The sequence below is a fragment of the Bubalus kerabau genome, chromosome 11 (assembly GCF_029407905.1).
Source record: "Bubalus kerabau isolate K-KA32 ecotype Philippines breed swamp buffalo chromosome 11, PCC_UOA_SB_1v2, whole genome shotgun sequence".
In the NCBI taxonomy this organism is placed as follows: domain Eukaryota; kingdom Metazoa; phylum Chordata; class Mammalia; order Artiodactyla; family Bovidae; genus Bubalus; species Bubalus kerabau.
The window spans coordinates 77,361,385-77,385,991 of NC_073634.1; the positions used below are offsets into that span (position 1 = coordinate 77,361,385).

The following is a 24,607-nucleotide window of genomic DNA, read 5'->3' on the forward strand; positions in this document are numbered from 1 at the left end:
AGAGTCTTCTCCAACACCACAGTTCAAAAGCATCAATTCTTTGGTGCTCAGCTTTCTTTATAAGTCCAGCTCTCACATCCATACTTGACTACTGGAAAAAACCATAGCTTTGACTAGATGAACCTTTGTTGGTAAAGTAATGTCTCTGCTTTTTAATATACTGTCTAGGTTGGTCATAGCTTTTCTTCCAAGGAGCAGGTGTCTGGCCTATTTACAAACTTTTCCAGGTGGTGCTAGTGGTAAAGAATCTGCCTAACAATGCAGGAGAGGTAAGAGATGCAGGTTCAATCCCTGGGTTGAGAAGATCCCCTAGAGGAGAAAATGACAAGCTACTCCAGTATTCTTGCCTGGAAAATCCCATAGACAGAGGAGCCTGGTGGGCTACAGTCCATGGGGTCTCAAAGAGTTGGACATGACTGACTGACTGAGCACATGTACATAAAGCTGTATTCAGGGGAGGAAATCTCAAGAGAGAAAAAAGAGCTATTTGACTCAAGACGGATTATGAATGAAAAACATTCCACTTTCACAGACTGGAGAGCTAGAAGACACTTTCTATTTTTATTAACTTTAATTTTCATCAAATTAACACATATACAAAACTTTAAAAGTCAGAACCAAAAGGTCTATGAATAAGAGTAGTTTTCTGTCTTGCCCCTTCTGACCCTTTGATTTCTCCCCTTTCAACAGAGACAACCATTCACAACTTGTCTGTTTTCTTTGGCAACTGCCTATTTCTAAAATATCTCCATTTTAAGTTTCTGACTCCCCATCACGATAGATGGGGTTTCAGTTCTCTCACATCTACTACTCTTACTACCTCCTAAGTTCCCAATTCCCTAACAGAGATCATTGCCTTTTTTTAAATAAAATGTTAATATTTAGATTCTTAGAACTATGCAAATATTACTTACTGCTAAGTCATATTGTATACAAACATCCCTTCTTATATCATGCTTTCATTTTTCTTGAGTTAACAATTAGCTTATTTTTTTTCATTTTCCTACTTTTCTCAGAGACTTTTTCAGATGCTTCAACATTTTTGACATAAAGCTATCAATCATCTTTTTTATAAACTCAGAGAGAAATTTCATTTGTTCCTTGGAGGCCATGTTTTCAGAAGACTTGGACCTGCTACTCCAATTTACATGTGTTGTTCTCTAATCTGGCTGATCACCTATCATTCCTGGACTTCTTTTCAGATCCTCTGTTTCCCTGGACCCTGTAAGCCTCTCTTTTTTGGTTTTCTCCCTGTTTCCTGAAGTATGGGTTGGCAAAAAAGTGTGTCAGAAAATCGGAATGAACTTTTTGGCCAACCCAATATATCCTCAAGGGCCTTAACTAGAGAAGGTAAACATACTATGCAAGTATTTGTGCCCTTTTATATCCAAAAACGTCTTTATTTCAGCCTTCACAACTACTGGAAGTTGGATGCCTGATTACAGGTCAGAAATCATTCTAACCCCTGGTATTTCTAAAGTAAACTTTATTAATATAGAGTTTATATAAAACAATATGCACTGATTTTCAGTGTACAGTTCAATAAACTTGGCAAAAGTATAAACCCATACATAATCTTTCACCTCAATCAGGAAAACAGAATATTTCTATCACCTTTAAAAATTCCCTCAAGCTCCTTGGCTATCAATCTTCCCTACTTTTACCCCACCACTGGCAACCAATGATCTTTACTTTTTTCACTCATATTTTTCAGACTAATTCATACCCTGTACTAACAGTCCCTTCCTTTTCACTGCTGAGCAGTATTTCATTGTATAAATAAGCCATTTCCTTGCTGATGAACATTCAAATTGTTTCCAGTTTGAGACTATCATGAATAAAGCTATGTGAACATTTGTGGTCAAGTTTTTGACAAACAGATGTTTTCATTTGGCTCTGTCTCCAATAACTAAGAGTTGAATTGTTGGGTCACATGGTAACAGCATGTTTAAGAGAAATGGCTGAACAATTTTCCAAATCTGTTTTACCCTTTTACATTGCTACCAGCAACACCAAAGTTCAAGTTGCCCCACATCTTTGCTATCATTTTGTTTTGTCAGTTTTTTAAATGCTAGATATTTCAATGAGTATGTAGCAGTACTGCATTATATAGTTTAATTCACATTTCCTTGATGGTTAAAAACACTGACCATCTTCTTATGTGCTTACTTGCAACTTTCATATCTTCTTTTATGAAGTATATTTTAAAATTCTTTGCCCATTTTTTAGATTGGGCTGTTTCCCCTATTATTAACATCTTACATTAGTGTGGTATATTTGTTAGAATAGATGAATATTGGCACATTTTCATTAAATAAAGCCCACAGTTTACATTAGGGTTCACTCTTTGCGTTGCTCATTCTAGTGGTTTTGGTAAATGTAAAATAACACGTATCCACCATTACAGTATCATACAGAATAGGTTCACTGCTCTAAAAACTACCCACGTTCTACCGATTTATCCCTCTCCCTGGCAACCACTAATCTTTTTACTGTCTCTAGTTTTGCCTTTGCCAAAATGCCCTATAGTTGGAATCATAAAGTACATAACCTTTTCAGGTTGGTTTCTTTCACTCAGCAATATTCATTTAAGGTTTCTCCATGTCTTTCTGTGGCTTGATAGCTTCCAAGTTTTGGTCATTATAATTCACTGTATACAATTCACATCTCTCTGCAAACTTTTAGAATCTTTATCTCTGATGTTTTAGAATTACACGATAATAAGTTTTGGTACCGGTCTTGTGTGTGTGTGTGTGTGTGTGTTGAATACTTGTTGAATCATTTCACTCTGAAGAATTATGTCCTTCAGTTCTAGAAAATTCTTTTTTTTGTTTGGTTTGAAAATATCTTCTTTTCCATCTTCCCCACTCATGCATGCTGCATGGTAAGTCACTTCAGTCGTGTCTGACTCTGTGCAACCCTATGGCCTATAGCCCTTCAGGCTCCTCTGTCCATGGGATTCTCCAGGGATTGAACCCACATCTCTTGTGTCTCCTGCATTGGCAGGCAGGTTCTTTATCATAGTGCCACCTGGAAAGCTCTTTTCCCCCCTCACTGTTTCTGAAATTTTTATCAATTGCTATTGGCTCTTGTAGGTCAACCTAACTTTTTATTGCCTACTTTCTATTTGTCTTTTGCTTTCTCTGAAAGATTTTCTCAGTCTTATTTTCTAATATTTCTCTTGAAATTTAAAAATTTTGGATATTTAATTTCCAAAAGTCCTTTCTTGCTTTTGTCCTTTTTTTCTTCTGATGCTATTCATGGATGATGTATCTTTTCAAAAATTGTTAGTCCACATACTCATTATATATTTCCACTGTATACTCTTTTGTCTGGTTAGTTTGCTCTCTTTTATGTTACAGGCTTCAAGTCCTGATGGTCTTTGGCTGTGTTTGCTCTAAACAGATGCAGTGTTCTAAAACACTGACTGGCTGGGTTCTGTGTAAGGCTTGTGCCTGCTTGCAGCCTTCACTGTTGGACACTTATTACTGTTATTTTATTTACTTTTATTTTTTGGTCATGTCATTTGGCATGTGGGATCTTCTTTCTCTGAGCAGGGGTCGAACCTGTGCCCCCTGCATTGGAAGCATGGAGTCTTAACTACTGGACCACCAGGTAAGTCCCACTGTTGGATATTTAAGATGGCAGCATGACCTTTGCACTTTAGGGATTTCCCCATAGATACCCACATCCCAACATCTTCTTTTGGCCAAGTGGTATCTCTCAAGAGAACTCCTCCCGTTTTCCACATCAGAAGGGGAAAGATCAGGATTGAACCAATCAATTCACAAACTCTTATTCTATCTCCTTTTGGCCTTATATCTCATTGTTTCCCCACCTGTGCCCGATATCCCAGAGTATGGAGTCTAATTTCAATTAGAAGACTTCTGAAATCATTTCATCTAATTCTTATTTTATAATAATAAAAGAGCTGACTCATTGGAAAAGATCCCAGTGCTAGGAAGGATAGAAGGCAGGAGGAGAAGGGGATGACAGAGGCCGAGACAGCTGGATGGCCTCACTGACTCAACGGACATGAGTCTGAGCAAGCTCCAGGAGATGGCGAAGGACAGGGGAGCCTGGCGTGCTGCAGTGTGTGGGGTCACAAATAGTCAGGCACGACTCAAGCAACTGAACGACAACACATCCTTATTTTGTAGATAAAGATAATGAGGCTCAGAAAATTCATTTGTTGATGGTATAACTGTTATTAATAATAAATGGGAAATGTGAGACTTCAACCTAGTCTCCTGCTCTCATCTAGTGTTCTGGTCAGCTGAAAAACTGCTTCTCAAAATGTCAGAGATGATTTGAGATTTTTCTTTCCAAATGCCTAGAAATCTTGGTAAGCTTTCAGGAATCGTGTCATGATAGCTAAAAGCTGAGGTATGACTGAAATAAACAAGCCCCACATCTGGTCCCATGAGACGAGGGATAGGCAAATTTTCAAAGTGAGCTGGTTAGTTTCCTTTACTTTCAAGGTCATACAATGGAATTATCACCACTATTTTTTTCAACTTCAAATCTGACAGGTGAAAATAATATAATAGCTCTATCTTCATGAACTGGAAATATACTATTCGAAGTGTCTCTTACATAGGAAAATATTAACATGGGCGAGAGCAGTCATGACCTATTTCAACACAGTTGTCTCCATGAAAAACTCATTCTGTGGGGTAACACATATTACTTGACAAAAGGAATTCCATAATCAAGAAAAGTTTGGTAAATGTTGGGTTAAAGAAATATTTAATTTAAATTTAAATCGTAAGATAGGCAACAAGGATGTATTATAGAACATGGGGAATATAATCAATATTCTATAATAATTGTAAATGGAGTGTAAACTTTAAAACGTGTAATTTTTTAAGAGTTAAAAAAGAAACTGGCATGAAGATAAAGCAAAAAAATTAAAAAACTAAACTAGTTTCTCTAACACAGGACTTTATAAAACCTCCAATATACACTAAGGAATGGTATATATGTCATGAAGCATTTACCAAGTGTATGTCAGCACAAAATACTTTTCTTCACAATTTATGGAGCCAGTATTCAAGAAAGACACTTTGGGAACATAATCTGACCCAACATTATACTTCTGAAAGTCCTACTATGGAAAGGTTGGGTAAGGACATAAAATTACTCAATATCAACTGCTCACCTTAAAATTACCTATTAAAAAGTAGAGGTTGTACTATAACTTAAAATACACAAGATGAGTGACATTCATATATCTAAAATCAACTATATACTACTTACTGTGGCATTAATGAAAAGATACTTCACTCCCAATAAACAAAAGGTCTGTGCAATAATTATGAGAGACGAAGCTCTAATCTATATCATCATTAAACATTAAAATGAGGTTCTGTCCCCAACACATACTGTTCAGCCTGGAAGTGGGCCTGGCAGTGGTGGACTGAAGGGCAGATGGCAGGATCTCCGATTTGATGGCCACATTGGTGACTGCACCATCCATCCTCTCTGTCTCGCATAGGCCTGGCAACTGTGGTGCCTTCTCCAGCGGGGGTAGTAACTGATCAAACTGATCAAGGTCAGCTGTAAACTAAGAACGGAAATCCAAGTTAGAGGAAACACATTCTACACTTTTACCTGCAAGAAAGTAGAAAACAAGTTGTTCCTTTAAAATACATGAATTGAGTGTGACTATGAGAGAATGCAGAGAAGGCGATGGCACCCCACTGCAGTACTCTTGCCTGGAAAATCCCATTCATGGAGGAGCCTGGTAGGCTGCAATCCATGGGGTCGCGAAGAGTCGGACACGACTGAGCAACTTCACTTTGACTTTTCATTTTCCTGCATTGGAGAAGGAAATGGCAACCCACTCCAGTATTCTTGCCTGGAGAATCCCAGGGACCGGGGAGCCTGGTGGGCTGCCGTCTATGGGGTCGCACAGAGTCCGATACGACTGAAGAGACTTAGCAGCATGAGAGAATGAAGAAAGAAGAAATAATTAGAAAGACTGGGGCCTCGATGAAATAGCATGACCTAACACTGGATTTCTTTGGAAGGAATGATGCTGAAGCTGAAACTCCAGTACTTTGGCCACCTCATGCGAAGAGTTGACTCATTGGAAAAGACTCTGGTGCTGGGAGGGATTGGGGGCAGGAGGAGAAGGGGATGACAGAGGATGAGATGGCTGGATGGCATCACTGACTCGATGGATGTGAGTTTGAGTGAACTCTGGAAGCTGGTGATGGACAGGGAGGCCTGGCATGCTGTGATTCATGGGGTCACAAAGAGTCGGACACGACTGAGCAACTGAACTGAACTGAACAGAAGAGTGGAACAAAATGTGGAAGTTTATGGTACTGATACACTGCAGGATATAAGACAACATACACACGGTGCTTATCTATTATATTTTGGTATAAAATGTACGCACTGGAAAAAGATTGAACTGGAAAGAGATATTGAGAGTACTGTGTTATGACAATAACATCATGAGTGACTTTTTCCTGTCATATTTTTCAAAATTTTATAAAATGGATTACTTTATGAAGGAGTAAAAAATACATTTACATTGACATACTTTTTAAAAATAGTTTCTTAAAGTTTGTGAAATTTTTTTTAATGATTAGCTTCAAATATCGGAGAAGGCAACGGCACCCCACTCCAGTACTCTTGCTTGGAAAATCCCATGGACAGAGGAGCCTGTTAGGCTGCAATCCATGGGGTCACTAAGACCCGGACACGACTGAGCGACTTCACTTTCACTTTTCACTTTCATGCATTGGAGAAGGAAATGGCAACCCACTCCAGTGTTCTTGCCTGGAGAGTCCCAGGGATGGGGGAGCCTGGTGGGCTGCCGTCTATGGGGTCGCACAGAGTCGGACACAACTGAAGTGACTTAGCATAGCATAGCATAGCTTCAAATATCCCAGAAAGGTCACTTCCCATTTAAAGACTTAACAGAGTAGGAAATGTAGTTTCTATCATAGGTAGGGAGTTCTTACATCTGTCTGTGGCTAGGCATAGGAGAAAACTGACCTTTATTTCACAACATTATTCCATGAGGGTTACCTTAAGATAATTCATAAACATAAAATGTCTAGCTATTTGGGTTTTATTACTTAATTCAACTAAAATCCCTTCCTAGATTGTAGAATTACATGTACATATTTTTTTAAATGTCTGGCTTCTTTCACATTACATTTCTGAAGTTTAGACGTGCTGCTCCAGGTAGTAGTAGTTCATTTTGTTTCTGTTGCTGAATAGTGTCCCATTGTACGAATATGCTACAATATATATTTATCAGTTCTAGTGATGGATTTGGGAAATTTTTCTGGTTTTGGGCTAATATAAGTAAAGCTACTATGACTATTTTTAAACACATCTTTTGTGGCACGTGCAAAAAGTACTAATCAAAAAGGGAAAAACTGACAATTTGGAGTTTACATTAAAAGGAAGAACTTCACTTCATCAAAAAGCACCATTAACAGAGAGAAAAGGCAGGGCACAGTATAGAGAAGACATCTGTAAATATATAACCAATAAATGACTCACCTAAAATATATAAAGAACTCTTACACATCAACAGGAAAAATACAACATATTGGGAAAATGGGCAAAACACTTCAAGAGATATTTACAAAAGAAAACATCCAAATGACCAATAAATATTTATTGTGTGCTAAGTCACTTCAATAGTGTACAACCATCTGCAACCCTATGGACTGTAGCCGACCAGGCTCCACTGTCCATGGGATTCTCCAGGCAAGAATACTGGAGTGGGTTGCCATGCCCTCCTCCAGGGGATCTTCCCGACCCAGGGATCGAACCTGCATCTCTATGTCCCCTGTGTTGGCAGGAGGGTTCTTTACTACCAGTGCCACCTGGGAAGCCCAGATATTTATTAGGGAAAGGCAAATTAAAACTATGAAATATCACTACACAGATCCCAGAATGGCTAGAAGTTAAAAAGATAGACAACACTAAGTATTAATAAGGACATGGAACAACTAGAAGGAATTCTCATACCCTGGAAAAACTGGCATTATCTGCTAAAGATGAACACACACATATTTTATGATCCTGTAATTCCACCCCCCAGGTATAAACTCGGCAGAAGTGCATGTATGTATACCAAAACAGATGTGCCAAGGTAGTATACAATGGCATTTTCTTATAAAGCTGTTACTTTTGAAGTCAATTTTAAAGACTGAGAATTTTAATGTAGTTATTTAAAGCTATTATTCAGCTTAGAAACATGACATTAGTTTAGCTGTACCAAGAAACATAGGACAACCTTCTCAAAGAGTACATGTGTATAGAAATAACCAAAACAGTGTCATTACAAATAGTAATGACAGAGACAGTAACAGAGACAATACAGGGACTCTGAGCATTCAAGGAAAAGAATGTCTAACTAGAGCTACTGTGGAAAGCTTTACGGAAATGATTGTGTATTGTGTGTGAATGATTGTGAACTGTGTTTAAAGGATGAGTAGAAGTTCAGCAGACATAGAAAGCAGAGCAAGGCAGAAGATGCTTAGAAGAGACATGGCTTATCCCAGGAATAGGAAGGGCTTCCATGTACCTAGAATGTAGTATGCCTGAGAGAAGAGAGAGGCTTCTGGGAGATGAGGGCAAAAAATAAAGCTGACTCAAGAAACTCTAGGATCTATACATACTAAGTGTGAATTTGGTTTCACAAGGAAGAATCTTATTAATAAACTGCTTTGTAAATACACTTTCAGCTATTTCATGGGTGTCTGTATTCTGTCTAAATAATGTGTATGCTTCTAGCGGGGAGGAATCACATTTTCTGCTTTTCTTAAATTCCTTCAGAATCCGCTGCAATTATTCAATAAATGAAGCTGCCTATTACTTTTCACCACCCGCTACCCCAGCCTAAACACAGAGGTTCCTGATCCATAACAATTACACAAAGGTTTATTTGTATTTACTTCTGTTTCAGAGCATGTTATATAGCCTACTATCTGGAATACTCAAAGTCTCTATCTGATGGGGGCTGGGGGTTGAGAGTGGTTAGAGTGAGAAGGAAAATGACTTTAGAAAATGTTTCAAAGGAAATTAAATAGCAAAGCAAGCCAGACTAGGCACCCATGTCCACCTCCTCACATTTCTCTCTCATTTCATTTACATCAGAGGTTCCCAAACTTAGTTACCTATCAGAGTTCTGTGGGAAGTCTTTAAAATACAAGTTTCTGGGCTCTATTCTGAAAGAGCTGGATTTAATAGGTGGAGAGATGAGAGGAGGGGGCAGGGAAGGTATTTTTTCTAAAATCTCCAAAGATGTGAACTATGACTTTATCGAAAGAAACATCTACTTTCTTAGAATGCCACACTAAATATGGTAACCCTCCAAGGTTCCAAAGAGAACTTTTGAGGGTACCCTGTGGGTTTTTAACCACTGATATTAATCTTTTAATATGTGCCCAATGGATAGGGCAAAACATAGCCTGAATCCAAATATAGTCTATGCATGGAACAAAATAAAAGAAAAGAGAAAAGTAACTAGGAATGTTCATTCTATGAAGTAAAGAATTACCTACCTGGCTCTGTGACTCCAGTTTAATTTCCTCAGGAGCAGGTTTGGTCATGGGGGCTGGGTTTGTGTTACAAGGATCCATCTGTTCTTTCTTTTCCACCTTCACCTTTACATCATCCAGGCTCAGGTTCGGAGTAGATCTTAAATCTTTCTCATCTTTATCTAAAAGGTAGCGTAGAAGCTGATGGTCTTTTGATTCTTTTTTCTTGGAAGCATCCAGTTCCAGTTTTACACTGGAATTTCCCTGGACCTGCCCAGTCACTGACACAGAAGTAGATGCACTGTCCTTCTTATCAGGCTCCACCGACAGAGTTGTGATATCCGAGGGGCTACCCTCCTGTAAGAGACGGTGTAGGATTTTGTGCCGCTCGGTCAGTGAGCTATGAGAGGAGGGGCAAGAACCACTTGAAGAGTTAGTAGAGGCAGAGGTGGAAGTGCCTGTGCAAGACAGTACCTCTTTGCAACTTGTGTCTATATCAGCATGCCGTAACTGCTGCTCTGCAGTCGTTGTCAAAAGCTGCACTAGTTTGTGACTGGTTTGAGAGTATTTATTGTCTCCATCTGAGAGTCTGTCATTGTTATGTAGAAGCCCAGAATCCAGAGGTTTGCTGTCATTAGAGCTGTTGTCAGACTGAATCATTTCATTTAAAATGGATGCAATCTCTTTGTTATCTTTGGATTCAGCTTTTGCTGGTTGTATATTTAATCTGCTAGGTGAATTCTGTGAGCTCATCTGCCTGAGGACTGGAGAACTGGCAGAGAAGCCAACAGAGTTATTGGGTCCTTCATTCATACTCTGTAAAGGTGTTACTGGGATGTTTGAATAGGATCGGTTACTATTATTACAGGCAGTACTCGTCATGCTAACGGGGGAGCTTAATGTTGGAATATTAGGAGGAAATGAATTGTTAGGCATCCTGGGCCTTGTTGTCAATCCAGAACTAACTTGTCTCCTTGGAGACATGAACTGTGCAAGGGATATTCCTGTACCTTCCATAGGGGAATTATTGAGGTTTAAAGGGGGATTAGTGCTCTGGGAACTGGCCTGTCCCTGGTTTAAGGCAACACTGGCTACAATCTGATTTCCAGGTGAGCATCCAAAACTCCCTTGGCTGTTGCTAGAATTGCTATGACTGCTGCTATGAAGGTCTGAGCTCTGTTGGCGGTTTACTCTGGTGGGTACCATGTTGCTGTTGGATGGTGGCAAGGTAGATGAACGGGCCACACCGTGAGCTGGAGAGATACTGGGATTGACGGAAGGGTTTACCCGGGGCACTGACATTCCAGGATTAGTGTCATCTTGAGGAGAAAGACCACTGTGTTCCCTAGACAGGGGAAAAGACATTCAGACATCTTCACTGGTTTCCATTATAATATTTTATGAAGCACATTATAAAACAAGATAATGTTGCAAACTATCAAGTAAAAAGCTTCTGTATTACTTTAAACTAAAGAAAACAGTGGACTGTTAGTACCATGGTGAAATGTTAGAACACTTCATGGGAAAATAGTGTTTAAGGTACTGCACATTTGATAATGGTTAAATGCGCAAGAAATCTTTCCTGGCCTTGGAAAACTTCCAATATATATACTTTAAAACTTTACAAAATTTAATACAAATAATTAACACTACATCAGACTTTTGGTGGAAAGAGAAACTTCCCACACTTCTGGTTACAAAGTATTTACTCATGACTCCCTTCATTATAGCTTTTAAGTATTTCAACTCCAAAGAGGAAGACTGGGTAAGGAAAATACTGTGTCACTGATGTAAAAATTAAAAAGAGTGACATGCAGACATAGCAGATGTTTTGAAAGAGAAATCACAATATGAAAAAAGAACTGTGCTAATTCCACTCACAAGCATAAATTAAACTAAAATTAGAAAAAGCAGAATACTGAATTCAGATTTTCATCAAGTTCTTTTACTCAAATCCATAATTACGACAACAGATTTGTGACTGGTATTACCATGTTCCAATAAGCAAATATATCAGATGAGGGAAAGATGAAGTGAGGGAAAATGTCTTTGTTTTTGTTTAATGCTAAATTTTAAATAGTTGTAAATGTAGAGTCTTGAATAATTCATAGGATAAAAGAATGGTTTCATGAATTTACCATATATAATAGTGTAAAACACATTTTGAGAAGAGAACAAATTAGAGGCAGTGACATTCAAATATCTCAAGTTGACAGTTAAATAATTTGTAGCTTGAGAAACTGTCAACTTGAACTCAGGAGCCACTGAGTTTTGCCTTAATGAAAATAAAGCACTTTTAAAATTAAAAATAACAATACTAATAAACTTGAATCTTTTATAAGACCATAAGTTTATATATGGAAGCTGGAAAGTTTTGGCCATTGTTTTGGTTCTTATCCCTAAAGCATATATTCAGCCACACCTTTCCTTTCTCCCTTTTTGAACAACAAAGCTATTGTTAGGCGACAAAACTATAGAATTCAGTATGGATATATTGATTATATTCTCACCATGCTAGTTAAATGCCTAATGTAAAACTGGCTTTCTAGCCATCAAGAGTATAAAACTTTCTTCTCTAAGAAGAAATATGTGAACTGACTTATTTCATATGAAACTCTCCAAATAAGTAGTACCTGTCGATGATATGAATTCCCATGATGAAAGGTTGCATGTCTGGACTTTGAGGGTAGCAAAGTTTACACTTGGTGTGGGCGCTAAGCATTGTCCCATCATTCAATATGAATCTATAGGATGGGCTGGAGGCAGTGCCACGAGTCATCACTGTTTCAAACAAAAGAGAAACCTAGTTAAAATGCTGACACTTACACTTTGGGCAGAGGAGAGTTACCAAGCCTTATTTCTACCTAGAACCTCATTTAAATGTCCTTCCAACTGCTACCTGCTCAGACTCAAGGTATGGTTCAGATAAAGCAGATATCTGAGGGGGGGAAATTATTCAGGGTGAAATATACAGTCTGAAGACAAGTTTTAAATCAATTCTACTTGAATGGGTGCCTCCTCACAGAAGTTGTGATTATGAAGAAACCACAAACCACAAAAAAGTCAACCTAATCTTTCCCTATAATGGGGCAGCTCCTTAAATTTATTAAGTGTTCATTAAAAAGACCAAGAAGTAACTTTCTCCCCTCTCCTTTTCAATATTATCTCTAACAAGCTTTTCTACCCCTTTAGCTGGAGATTTTTAAAAACAGCTTTATTGAGATATCAACAAAGCACAAAATTCACCAAGTTTTGATTAGTTTGCAGAACTCTTTAACTGAAATTCAAATTTAATTTTTCACTCAGGAATGTGAATCAAAAAGATCCATCCAACAAATTATTATAGTCATATATTATTTTTGATGTTTGAATTTAGTTTACTAATAAGCAAATTAATAATAAAGCCTCTGATTACTAATATAGAATAAAACCTAGATTAAGGCAATTGAATCACTATATACACAACATGAGTTACTTTTGTCTTAAAGCTTTATTAACAACAGATGAAGCTCTTACTGGTTAATTTTTATGAAATATGTAAAGGCTACACCAGACTACTAAGTAAGAAAATGTCATCAATGTTTCAGTAATACAAAAGAATTCTTTTTTAAGGAAGATTTAATAGGTAGATTCAGCTATACCAAGGTTAAAAATCATATCCACTTAAATACAAGAATTACTACCACAAATGACTACTGTAATTTAGCCTGTAATAAATGTTAGTCCTATTTTTCAAAGACATTTTAGAAAGAGCTTCAATCACACTGTAAAGACATATGAAAAAGACAAAACGACCAATTGATAATTTTTGAAGCTACATATTACTTTAAGCAACAAGAAGACAGGCTCTATTTTATTGTCTTGGGTACACCATGTAAACTGAAGAGGGCATAATCTGCTGGAAATCTATGCCATGCATAAATCTCCCTGAGTACCAAAATCAGGATATAAACTTAATTGCAAGGATTTCTTACCCATCTGGCAGTTTCAGCCAAATCTTGGCACATTTACCAAATAAAATATGGAAAAATTTAGTATCTAGTGAAATAATAAATGATAAAAAAGTAATGAAAACCAGTAAGTTTTGTGTAAGGATATAGTTAAATGTTTGTTATGATAAAACCCTAACAAATATTAACAATTCCCATCTGTCAATATCTTTTGAGAATATTATTTTGGAAAACACAGTTATAACAAAAAGGTGGTATTTTAAGATAAATTATTAGCGTGGGACAATTAGAAAGTTATAAATATATATTTAGTTATAAATATATATAAAGGGAAATAAAAGATACAATATGTATTCATGTTATTTTGCTTATGCCATTCTATTTCCTCATCAGTATTTATTTCTCATTAGGATCATTCTGCTGAAACATTCATTAGCTCTTCACCATTGAGCTCATTGTCCAATATGGTAGTCATCAGTCACTATCATAATGTGGAAAATTAAATTTAAAATTAAATGAAATTTAAAATTCAGTTCCTTACTCATACTTGCCACATGTCAGGTACTCAATAGATGCATGTGGCTAGTGACTACAGTATTGGACAGTATAGCTCCATACATACAATTTCATTTTGCACTTCCAATCTTATTTTTCATTATTTCCTAAATATCTTTTCTATAGCTCTTTGAGTAGGAGTAGATAACCTTTTATACATTTATTTTTCTTCTTCAAGAATAAACATGAGTTAATACTATGTCCCATTCTTGTTTTCCACTCTCCATTGAAACTGTACGATGCTTTGCATATACAATCATCTAGTTCTTGCTAACTGGTCTTCAACTTGAATTTCATCTCAATAGGTTAATATTGATTGTTAATACTGATCAACTACTACAATTTTTCTTTAAAGGACAGATTTTAAACCTTACCTATCATCTCAAATGCTTATATTGTATTTTAATTTATGTTTTTGTCTGTGTAGAAATCCAGATTTACTTGTGTAATGAAAATTATTGGAGACAAATTTCTTGACTTATTGACACGCCCTGTAAAGTGAGAAAGAACTAGAATCTGGGAGAACATTAACATTAACATGGAAACATTAAGATATTTGGGCTTTCCAGGTGTGCCAGTGGTAAAAAAAACCCTGCCAATGCAGGAGATACAAGAGATGTTGGTTTGACACCTGGGTCAGGAAGATTCCCTGGTGAAGGGCACAGCAACCCACTCCATTATTCTTGCCTGGAGAATCCCATGGACAGAGAAGCCTGGCAGACTGCAAAGAGTCACCAGGGTTGCAAAGAGTTGAACTTGACTGAATTGACTGAAGCATGCATTAAGATCATTTATGTGGATTACAGAAACATCAAGAGTCCTTTGGTAATTATGCTGCCTTAAATTGGAAGACGCTAAATTAATGAAAATTCCAAAATTGAGGAAACTCTACTAACTTAATACAGGAAAACTATTACAAGTTTTTTTTTCTTTTTACAGTTTAAGTTTTGAAGTTAAATGGTTTATTTTGGATAATAATGTACAGAATAAGACTCAGCAAAAGGAAAGCAGCACAGATCAATGAAAGGAATAAAAGCCTAGGAATCAGATTTAGGTATGAACTCTGACTCTCTCATTTACAAGTTTAGGACTTAATAATACAAATTAACCTTTGCCCACTATCACTAAAATGGAGCCAGTTTACTGTGAGATAATACCTAGCATGGAGCCTGGTACATAGCAGGTACTTAATGAATACTTCCTGAATAAATACCAAAGAAAAAACAAACAACAAATACGTAGCTTCCAAAGTACTTATGTCCTGAGTCACACTCACATTCGGCCAATACCAAGATACCTCTTATACTAATAGCTTCAACTCTGTATAACAATCTAAAATTTTGAATTAAGATGTGAGTATTGGAGCTATAGGGCTTCTCTGGTGGCTCACACAGTAAAGAATATGCCTGCAATGCAGGAGAATTGGGTTTGATCCCTAGGTAGGGAAGATCCCCTGGAGAAGGAAGAGATTAAAAATAGGTGCCAACAGTACACTGAAGAACTACACAAAAAAGGTTTTAATGACCCAGATAACCACGATGGTGTGGTCACTCACCTAGAGCCAGACATCCTGGAGTGTGAAGTCAAGTGGGCCTTAGGAACCATTACCTCAAACAAAGCTAGTAGAGGTGATGGAATTCCAGCTGAGCTATTTCAAATCCTAAAAGTTGGTGCTGTAAAAGTGTTGCACACAATATGTCAGTAAATTTGGAAAACTCAGCAGTGGCCACAGGACTGGAAAAGTTTAGTTTTCATTTCAATCCCAAGGGCAATGCCAAAGAATGTTCAAACTACCACACAACTGCATTCATTTCACATGCCAGCGAAGTAATGCTCAAAATCCTTCAAGCTAGATTTCAAAAGTACATGAACCAAGAACTTCCAAAGGTACAAGTTGGATTTAGAAAAGGCAGAGGAACCAGAGATCAGATTGCTAACATTTATTGGATCATAGAGAAAGCAATGGAGTTCCAGAAGAACATCTATTTCTGTTTCATTGACAATGCCAAACCTCTGACTATGTGTATCACAACAAACTGTGGAAAATTCCTAAAGAGATGGGAATACCAGACCACCTTACCTGCCTCCTGAGACCTGTATGAAGGTCAAGAAGCAACAGTAACAACTGGACATGGAACAACAGACTGGTTCAAAATTGAGAAAGGAGTTTTCAAGGCTGAATATTGTGACCCCGCATATTTAACTTATATGCAGAATACATCATGCAAAATGTTGGGATGGATGAATCACAAGCAGGAATCAAGATCGCCAGGAGAAATATCAACAACCTCAGATACACTACATATACCTCAGATGATACCACTCATTAGGTGGAAGAGGAGCTAAAGAGCCTCAATAAGAGTGAAAGAGGAGAATGAAAAAAACTGGCTTAAAACTCAACATTCAAAAGAGCATAAGATCACATCATCCAGTCTCATCACTTCATGGCAAATAGAAGGGGACAAAGTGGAAATAGTGACAGATTTTATTTTCCTGGGCTCCAAAATCACTGCAGATGGTGACTCCAGCCATGAAATTAAAAGAGGCTTGCTTCTTGGAAGGAAAGCCATGAGCAACCTAGACAGCATATTAAGAAGCAGAGACATCACTTTGCAGACAAAGGTCCATATAGTCAAAGCTACAGTTTCTCTAGTAGTCATGTACAGATGTGAGAGCTGAACCATAAAGAAGGCTGAGTGCTGAAGAATTGATGCTTTTGAATTGTGGTGCTGGAGAAGAGTCTTGGGAGTCCCTTGGACAGCAAGGAGATCAAACTAGTCAATCCTAAAGGAAATCAACCCTGAATATGTGCTGGAAGGACTAATGCTGAAGCTGAAGCTCCAATACTTTGGCCACCTGATGTGAAGAGCCAACTCACTGCAAAAGACTGTTTCTGGGAAAGACTGAGGGCAAGAGAAGGGACAACCGAGGATGAGATGGTTGGATGGCATATTGATAACAATGGACGTAAGTTTGAGCAAACTCCAGGAAAGAGCGAAGGACTTGGAGTCCTGGCGTTTTGTAGTCCACGGGGTCACAAAGAGTCGGACATGTCTTAGCAACTGAACAACAACGAGAGCCGTAATTCTTTACAGCACTGACTGGTTAAAGTATTGCTCTACATGCCAAATTTTCTCCATAAGTAAGACTGAGAAATGGACAAAACTATTTGGAATTTCATTTGATCACAGATTCTGATCTTGTTTTCTGATTTAGCTTTGTCAGGTTTTGATCCTTGACCCCTGAGTCTATTTCTAAAAGTTTTAGAATACTTAGTGAGGAGGGATGATACTAATGTGGTATTACTGACACCCCAGAAACTCTTCAAAGAACCTAGAAATCTGGTTTAACAACTGTCCCAAATGAATGTTATCAGGCACTTTAGGGAAACATTTAACCTAGACTTTTTTCTAAAAGAATGATTCTGTATTGAACTGAACTTAGGAAACTTTTCTAAAGTATATAGCTACATGAACTTCCTCCCAGTTTAGGAAGTTCCTCAGGTGACCCTGATACCCATACAGCACCCCCTCACCTCCCAGTCTCAGTGGTGAACCACTCCTTTAATCTAGTTTATCCTGCAAGCTCCCACATACTGTTTCACTAAAATGTGTTTTCAACTTTTGATTCTGGAAAATAAAATGGTCAACACTCTTTAAAAGCAGTCTGTGAGCTGTCTCTGTCAAAAGCAGCTGAAAAACTAAACTAAGAACTTAAGTTTTTAATGCATATTAGGATTTTATACCAGCTGCTGCCTTTTAAAAGTAAGTTAAAATCAGGAAAAAAGACAGATGGAGGACCAATTTTCCTGCCTAAATATCAGATATATAGATGACACCACCATTATGGCAGAAAGTGAAGAAGAACTAAAGAGCCTCTTGATGAAAGTGAAAGAGGAGAGTGAAAAAGTTGGCTTAAAGCTCAACATTCAGAAAACGAAGATCATGGTATCTGGTCCCATCACTTGATGGGAAATAGATGGGGAAACAGTGGCTGACTTTATTTTTCGGGGCTCCAAAATCACTGCAGATGGTGACTTCAGCCATGAAATTAAAAGACGCTTACTCCTTGGAAGGAAAGTTATGACCAACCTAGATAGCATATTCAAAAGCAGAGACATTACTTTGCCAACAAAGGTCCATCTAGTCAAGGCTATGGTTTTTCCTGTGGTCATGTATGGATGTGAGAGTTGGACTGTGAAGAAGGCTGAGCGCCGAAGAATTGATGCTTTTGAACTGTGGTGTTGGAGAAGACTCTTGAGAGTCCTTTGGACTGCAAGGAGATCCAACCAGTCCATTCTGAAGGAGATCAGCCCTGGGTGTTCATTGGAAGGACTGATGTTGAAGCTGAAACTCCAATATTTTGGCCACCTGATACAAAGAGCTGACTTATTTGAAAAGACCCTGATGTTGGGAAAGATTGAGGGCAGGAGGAAAAGGAGACGACAGAGGAAGAGATAGTTAGATGGCATCACAGACTCAATGGACATGAGTTTGGGTGAACTCCGGGAGTTGGTGATAGACAGGGAGGCCTGGCGTGCTGCGATTCATGGGGTCGCAAAGAGTCAGACACAACTGAGTGACTGAACTGAACTGATAGAGGTTTTAGATTTTAAAAGTTTTACAGAAAATCAAGGATATAGTGGCATCATATTATGCCACTAAAGAACTATTAGTGATAGTTCTTTACACTATCCCTAGTGGAAAGGCAGCAAGGCAGCAAGGAAACTGCAAAGGCTATTTACATCTCTCTCCATTCTTAGCAGACCAGTAGTTCTCCAACTTGATGTACTTAAGCATCACCTTCAGAGCTTGTTTAAAGTACATGGGCCCTAACCTGAGATTTTAATTCAGTAGGTCAACATCTTTAATAGGTGATTCCCATGTAACTGTTTCATGGACCACATTTTTCTTACCAGGTTAGATACTGCTGAATACAACATATAAGAAAAAGATGCGTTCAATTTATAAATGCTATTTGGCAAGTTGTCCAGAATCGCCATAACACTAGAGTCAGAGTCACGTGAATTCTGGGCAATTTAACTCTAAGAAAAAAGTTATTTCTATTGAGAAAATTTTTTTTCTTAAAAAAGTAAAATAAAAGGACATTAAGACATGATTAATGGAGAAGAGGTGTTGAATTATATTTTTTTACATTTCTCTCTAAATTGTTTCACTTCATATGTTAATGTTACTTATTACATTTTAATCAATCTATTTTATAGAGAATTCCAATGGTTTAGAAACACTTGCTTTAAACCATGGCTCACTCACATATATGGGAAGCCTAGGCATGTGGAGAATGAGACAATAATCTAGACCTGCTTTGCCTTGGTCATAATGTATATAAATTATAGGCAAGTAAAACTAAAAGTCTTTTAAGTAAGCCTTGGAAGGTTTAACTTATAAAGTTAAAGTAAAAATCAAACAGAAGAGAATCATATACCTCGGCACTTGAGGGAGTAAGTGGAGGCAGTGTTCTGAATCTCCTACTTACACAAAAGTCAAGTGCTATAGATAGAGGGAGTCACAAAGTTTGCAACCAGTGGATGGCAATAGTTGCTTTCTGTAATTGTTTCCAAACTTGACTGATTGCCTGGGGAACTTCTTGGTCATATCCATTGAAACACCATCTTTGGGGATGGTAAAAGTAAGAGGCCCACTGAAGAACCGTTAGTCTGTACAAAGCTGTTCCAGAAGTAGACAGACTAGTGAGATTGATACAGATGGCTTTCTGAAAAGAAAAAATCAAGCTGCTTCCTTCACATACCATTGGGAAGCACCCGACCTAAAACATAATGAATGAAAAATCATTTGTAAACTGAAGAAACCTAATATAATGGGAAAATGTTAAAATTAAGAAAAGTGATGGAATAATTAAAAATATTTTTTAGATTGTTTTCAGGAGTAGCCATACAAAGAGTTTCTTCCCAGAGAAATTATTTACTTAGAGATTAGAGAATAAATTACAATGGGAAAGGTATATTAGGCTCCCATAATTTCATGACAATGTTTTAAAATATATCAAAACTCCTTATCTTTGAATCTTTATAAATTTTCTGGCCTTAACTCTCAGCTAATTTTCCTTATCTTTCCTAAAATACTGTTAAGTTCCTTAAGGGTGGGAATATGCTTGTTTCATATTTCCATAGTATTTACTATGACATAGCAGTTGTTCAATTATTAATTAATAATTTCATATGACATAATTTGAACTTGAAACTCCCATGTGAGTCAGGAGATACTGGTACTGTAATGGTCATGAAGTACAGATCTACATGCATGATACAGATCTGTACTATCTAAAAGCCCTTTGACACGCCTGTTCTGCTTGGAGTGATCTTCTAAAAGCCAGACAAAAATAGCACTTCCTCTCTAAAGCCATCCCTGATTCTCAAGTCAGAATTAATTTTTTTCTTCTTTGGTTTTATCTTTATTATTATGGCCCAGGCCACAGAAATCTTTAAAACAGTCATATATCCTCCCAATACAATAGATTTTGAGCTCCTGGAAGCCAAAACCCTGCTTTGTCATCCTTGAATCCCTTGCACCTTATATAGTGTTCTATGTATGTGAAGAACTTGATACATGTCTGCTGAATGAATGAATGAATGAATAATGAGTGACCACCACATGATACCCTGTTCTTTAAAATGTGCATCCCAAAATTCAGTATCTACTCATGAATTACTTTGCTTACCCATTTCTTCCTTTCCTAAAACTGATTACTGCAAAAACTAATTTGTAATACTTGATAAGAAAATACTTATCACCCATAGATTGTATATATGTTATTCAATATTAATAAAGAGCAAAGTTATGAAAATAGCTGAGAGAAAAAAACCTTACCTTCTTGAAATAGTTGTCTGGCGTAAGATGGCTCTCTGCCTTGAGGTTGGAAAAAAGCATAAATGCACTTTCTCACTAAATCTTCCCAGCCAGTTCTGCCAGCAGCTCTCAGGGAACTAGTATCAATAGAGATGATTTTACCTATACAAAGAATGAAAGCTTCCATGTATGATAGCCTCTGGATATGTCATTCACATTTTAAGACTAACATGCATCTAAAAATATTCTGCTGCCTCTCAAATGCTTAATGGACAAAAGCACTAAAAAGCACTATTAATTTTTATTATATATAGTAACAGAGTATATCAGTGACATGAAAATACAAAATTGTTTTGGCCTTGGAGTGTGTTGTATCACATCGTAAAATTCAATACCAATTAAGTATTAAAGTCATATCATAAAGACCCAAAGCTATGGATCCTAATGTAGGTCAAACTTTTCTGGGTTGCTCTTTGGATCCTGCTATCTATATACTAATGACTTATTGTGGATGGAGAGGCAGAGATGAACTATATTATTTTGGTTTAAATTAATTTCCAGTAATTAAGTGAAGAGACTATGAGAAAGTAAGCCAGTCTTTCCTTCTCTACCTCCTCTTGAGCTGTAGACAATATTGCACTTAAGAGTAAACAAAGACTGAAGGCAAAAAAAATTAAATCAGAAAAAGATAAGTGAGAACATTAAGATCTGCTAGGCTATCTGCAAACAGAACATATGCTTTATAAAATTTAGTGGTGATTTGATACTGTTATCACATTTAAATAAGTTTCCTGAATGATTATGGAAGAATTCAGGCAAATTATTTCTTAATTGGGGGCCATTTAATCCAGTTGGTGATTTTTCAGATCAGTTTTATTTTCTATAAATCTTGTACTCATATAAGAAAATATATTCTTGCCTGGAGAATCCCAGGGACGGCGGAGCCTGGTGGGCTGCCATCTATGGGGTCGCACAGAGTCGGACACGACTGAAGCGACTTAGCTTAGCTTAGCTTATACATATGTGCGTATGTGTGTTAGATTATTAAGGTGAGACCTACAAAGCCTCATCCAATTTCAGAACTTGAATATTACCAAGATCATCAATACCATTCCATTAAGTGTGTACTCCACACTTGTCACATCCCTCTGTCTTTATATTCTCCTGTCAATCTAGGCTGTTTCCAGTTTTTTGTCATTACAATCAATACTGCTATGAATATCTTTCACATTTTCCATAGTGCATGAGGTACATACGTAGGAATAGAACTGTTGAGTCATAGGTTACATGAATGTTCAATTTTATATTAAACTGTCTCCCAGAAACTTTTATAAGAGTTAATCCAACATCCTCTCCATCGCTTGGTTTATGGTTATGGTCTAACTTTTGTATTTCCCTGATTAATAAGGTTGAATATTTTTCATGTTTATTCACCTCTCAAGTTTCCTCTTCTGTGAATGCCTGGTTATCTTTTCTTCATCTTCCCTTTTTTCACACAATCAACTCAAATCTATTGTACTGTTTGTGCCTCTTTAACTAATCCCTTCTTTACATATTTCTCTTGGTTTGTTTAGAAATAAAATCTTTATTAGACCTCTATAAAGCAGGGTCTAGAATCTAATATACCCAAGTATGTCAGATCAGGTTGTCATCCAAGTCTTGGCATAAATGTAGAAAGAAAATAAATCAAAATTTAAATGAGGGAATTCTTGTTATTTTAGAACAGTTTGGGGACAGCCTGGTGAAGACTGTGATTGAAACTATAGATAATTTTGGACTTCCTAAGAGTTTCAGTCATTCAGTTTTTGTCTCATCACATCAGGGACTAAGAATTAGTTATAGCGGAGAATCCACTGTTATATAATCTTCAAATGCAATAATACTCCTCATATGGAGTGACAAAGGGAGGCCTGTGTGTGTGTGCTTATGTGTTTAAGTTCAGTATTAGGCCACATGAGAGCAAGGAAGTCTGTAATTGTAGAAATGGAGGGTAGAAAGTAATTAAATTATCAATAATGGCAACGGAGAAGGCAATGGCACCCCACTCCAGTACTCTTGCCTGGAAAATCCCATGGACGGAAGACCTGGTAGGCTGCAGTCCATGGGGTCGTGAAGAGTGGGACACGACTGAGCAACTTCACTTTCACTTTTCACTTTCATGCATTGGAGAAGGAAATGGCAACCCACTCCAGTGTTCTTGCCTGGAGAATCCCAGGGACGGGGGAGCCTGGTGGGCTGCCGTCTATGGGGTTGCACAGAGTCGGACACGACTGAAGCGACTTAGCAGCAGCAGTGGCAACAAATGACAAGTAATGTAATGAGTATCTTAGGAGGGAATCATAAATAGGCTGACTTAGAATACTTCTGCTTGCTAGAGCAAAGTTTAACTAACAAACCAACCAAACCATTGTTCAACATTTCCAGGGAGAAAACTTATTTTTTTTAAGGGACAAGAACCACTTCATGTAGAGTTGGAAGTACTGCTAAATTTTAAGGAATTAAATATCTAATACTTTTTATAACTAGTTTATGATTTTTTATCTAACTCAATCCCATGATATAATGCCAATTTTATATTTTAAGAATACTTCATATTATTTTGGCATCTTTATATTTTCTTTATACTTTATATTTTCTCTGGTATTTTTTGTGTGGTAACTGTGTACAGTACTGTAATGCCCTTTTAGTAGTGCATTGATGGAAGAAAACACAATATAAAGAAAGAATCCTATTTTAGGGCCTAAAGATACCTGTTCTCAGTAATTAGTTGCCTGGTTTTGGATAAGTTACCATTCCCTCATGTGTAAAATGGACAGGCTGGATTCTGTAATCTCTGAGGTTCCCTCTAGATTTATAATTACTTCATGATTCAGAACTTTTTAATTTTTACAAATTTATTCTAAAATCAGGCATATTAAGATGCTGGGTCCTTGGTCAGAAACAAAAGTACCAGTTATATCATTGTTCCTATAGAAAAATACAGTCTTTTTTAAAACAATCTAATTTAGGATTTAGTTTATAGAAATACAATTGAAGAAAAGCTGAACTATATTGTTCCTAAATTAGCCTCATAATTTTTAGGCCTCCCCTGTCTTCCACATTTATTCTGTGGACTAACCATCACCCTTTTTCAACAAGTTTTTATTCTGCTATCTCCCAAGCCCTCTTTGGTTTTACTGACACAAAAGATAAGCTATATTTTTTTAACAGACCCTATTTTTCCTTCATGCAATAATATTTTTGGTTTTTCAATAAGGATTTATTAAATTTTTCCAGTGTTGTTCACTGGTAGAAAGTAACACATACATGCTAGACTCAAAAAGGGAAAGGAAAGGTATGCAAATTGATCATTACTACACTTAAATGCTGTATATCTAAGCTCCCAGATGTTCTCTTTCCTGTATTCTATTGTCTGTGCCAATGTATCCCCACCTCCTACTCTTTAGTAAGAGCAGTTGGGAGTTTATCTTTAAAACCCAAGAATAAAGCATACAACATAGCAATATTAGATTTCTGGGGCTAAAACATTAATAAATATTGTAAGAGGATCTTATAAACAATGGTAAAGCAAAAGAGTAAACGCTCACAAAGAGTAAAATTTAGTAGAAATGATTTTTAAAATCTTGGTCTGCTATAAAAACCTATCTGTAGTATCTATCTTTTAAAACTAGAGTGGTGAATGATACATATACAATTCTCATTGATGAAAACCTAATGTGACAAAGTGAAGATAGGATTAAACAATATAGGGGAATTCCCT

At 37.1% G+C, this 24,607-nt stretch overlaps 1 protein-coding gene across 10 annotated transcripts in view; it reads right to left on the reverse strand.

Annotated features, from left to right (window-relative positions):
• Positions 1-24,607, reverse strand: part of NCOA1 (nuclear receptor coactivator 1) — a 220,552-nt gene that overhangs the window by 46,783 nt on the left and 149,162 nt on the right. For all 10 annotated transcript variants that reach the window (XM_055540777.1, XM_055540779.1, XM_055540780.1 and 7 more), the window contains 4 exons: positions 20,869-21,009; positions 12,149-12,296; positions 9,540-10,860; positions 5,386-5,566 (listed from right to left, as the gene is read on the reverse strand). In XM_055540777.1, the coding sequence (XP_055396752.1) occupies positions 5,386-5,566; positions 9,540-10,860; positions 12,149-12,296; positions 20,869-21,009 (1,791 nt within the window). The remainder of the gene's footprint in view (positions 1-5,385; positions 5,567-9,539; positions 10,861-12,148; positions 12,297-20,868; positions 21,010-24,607) is intronic.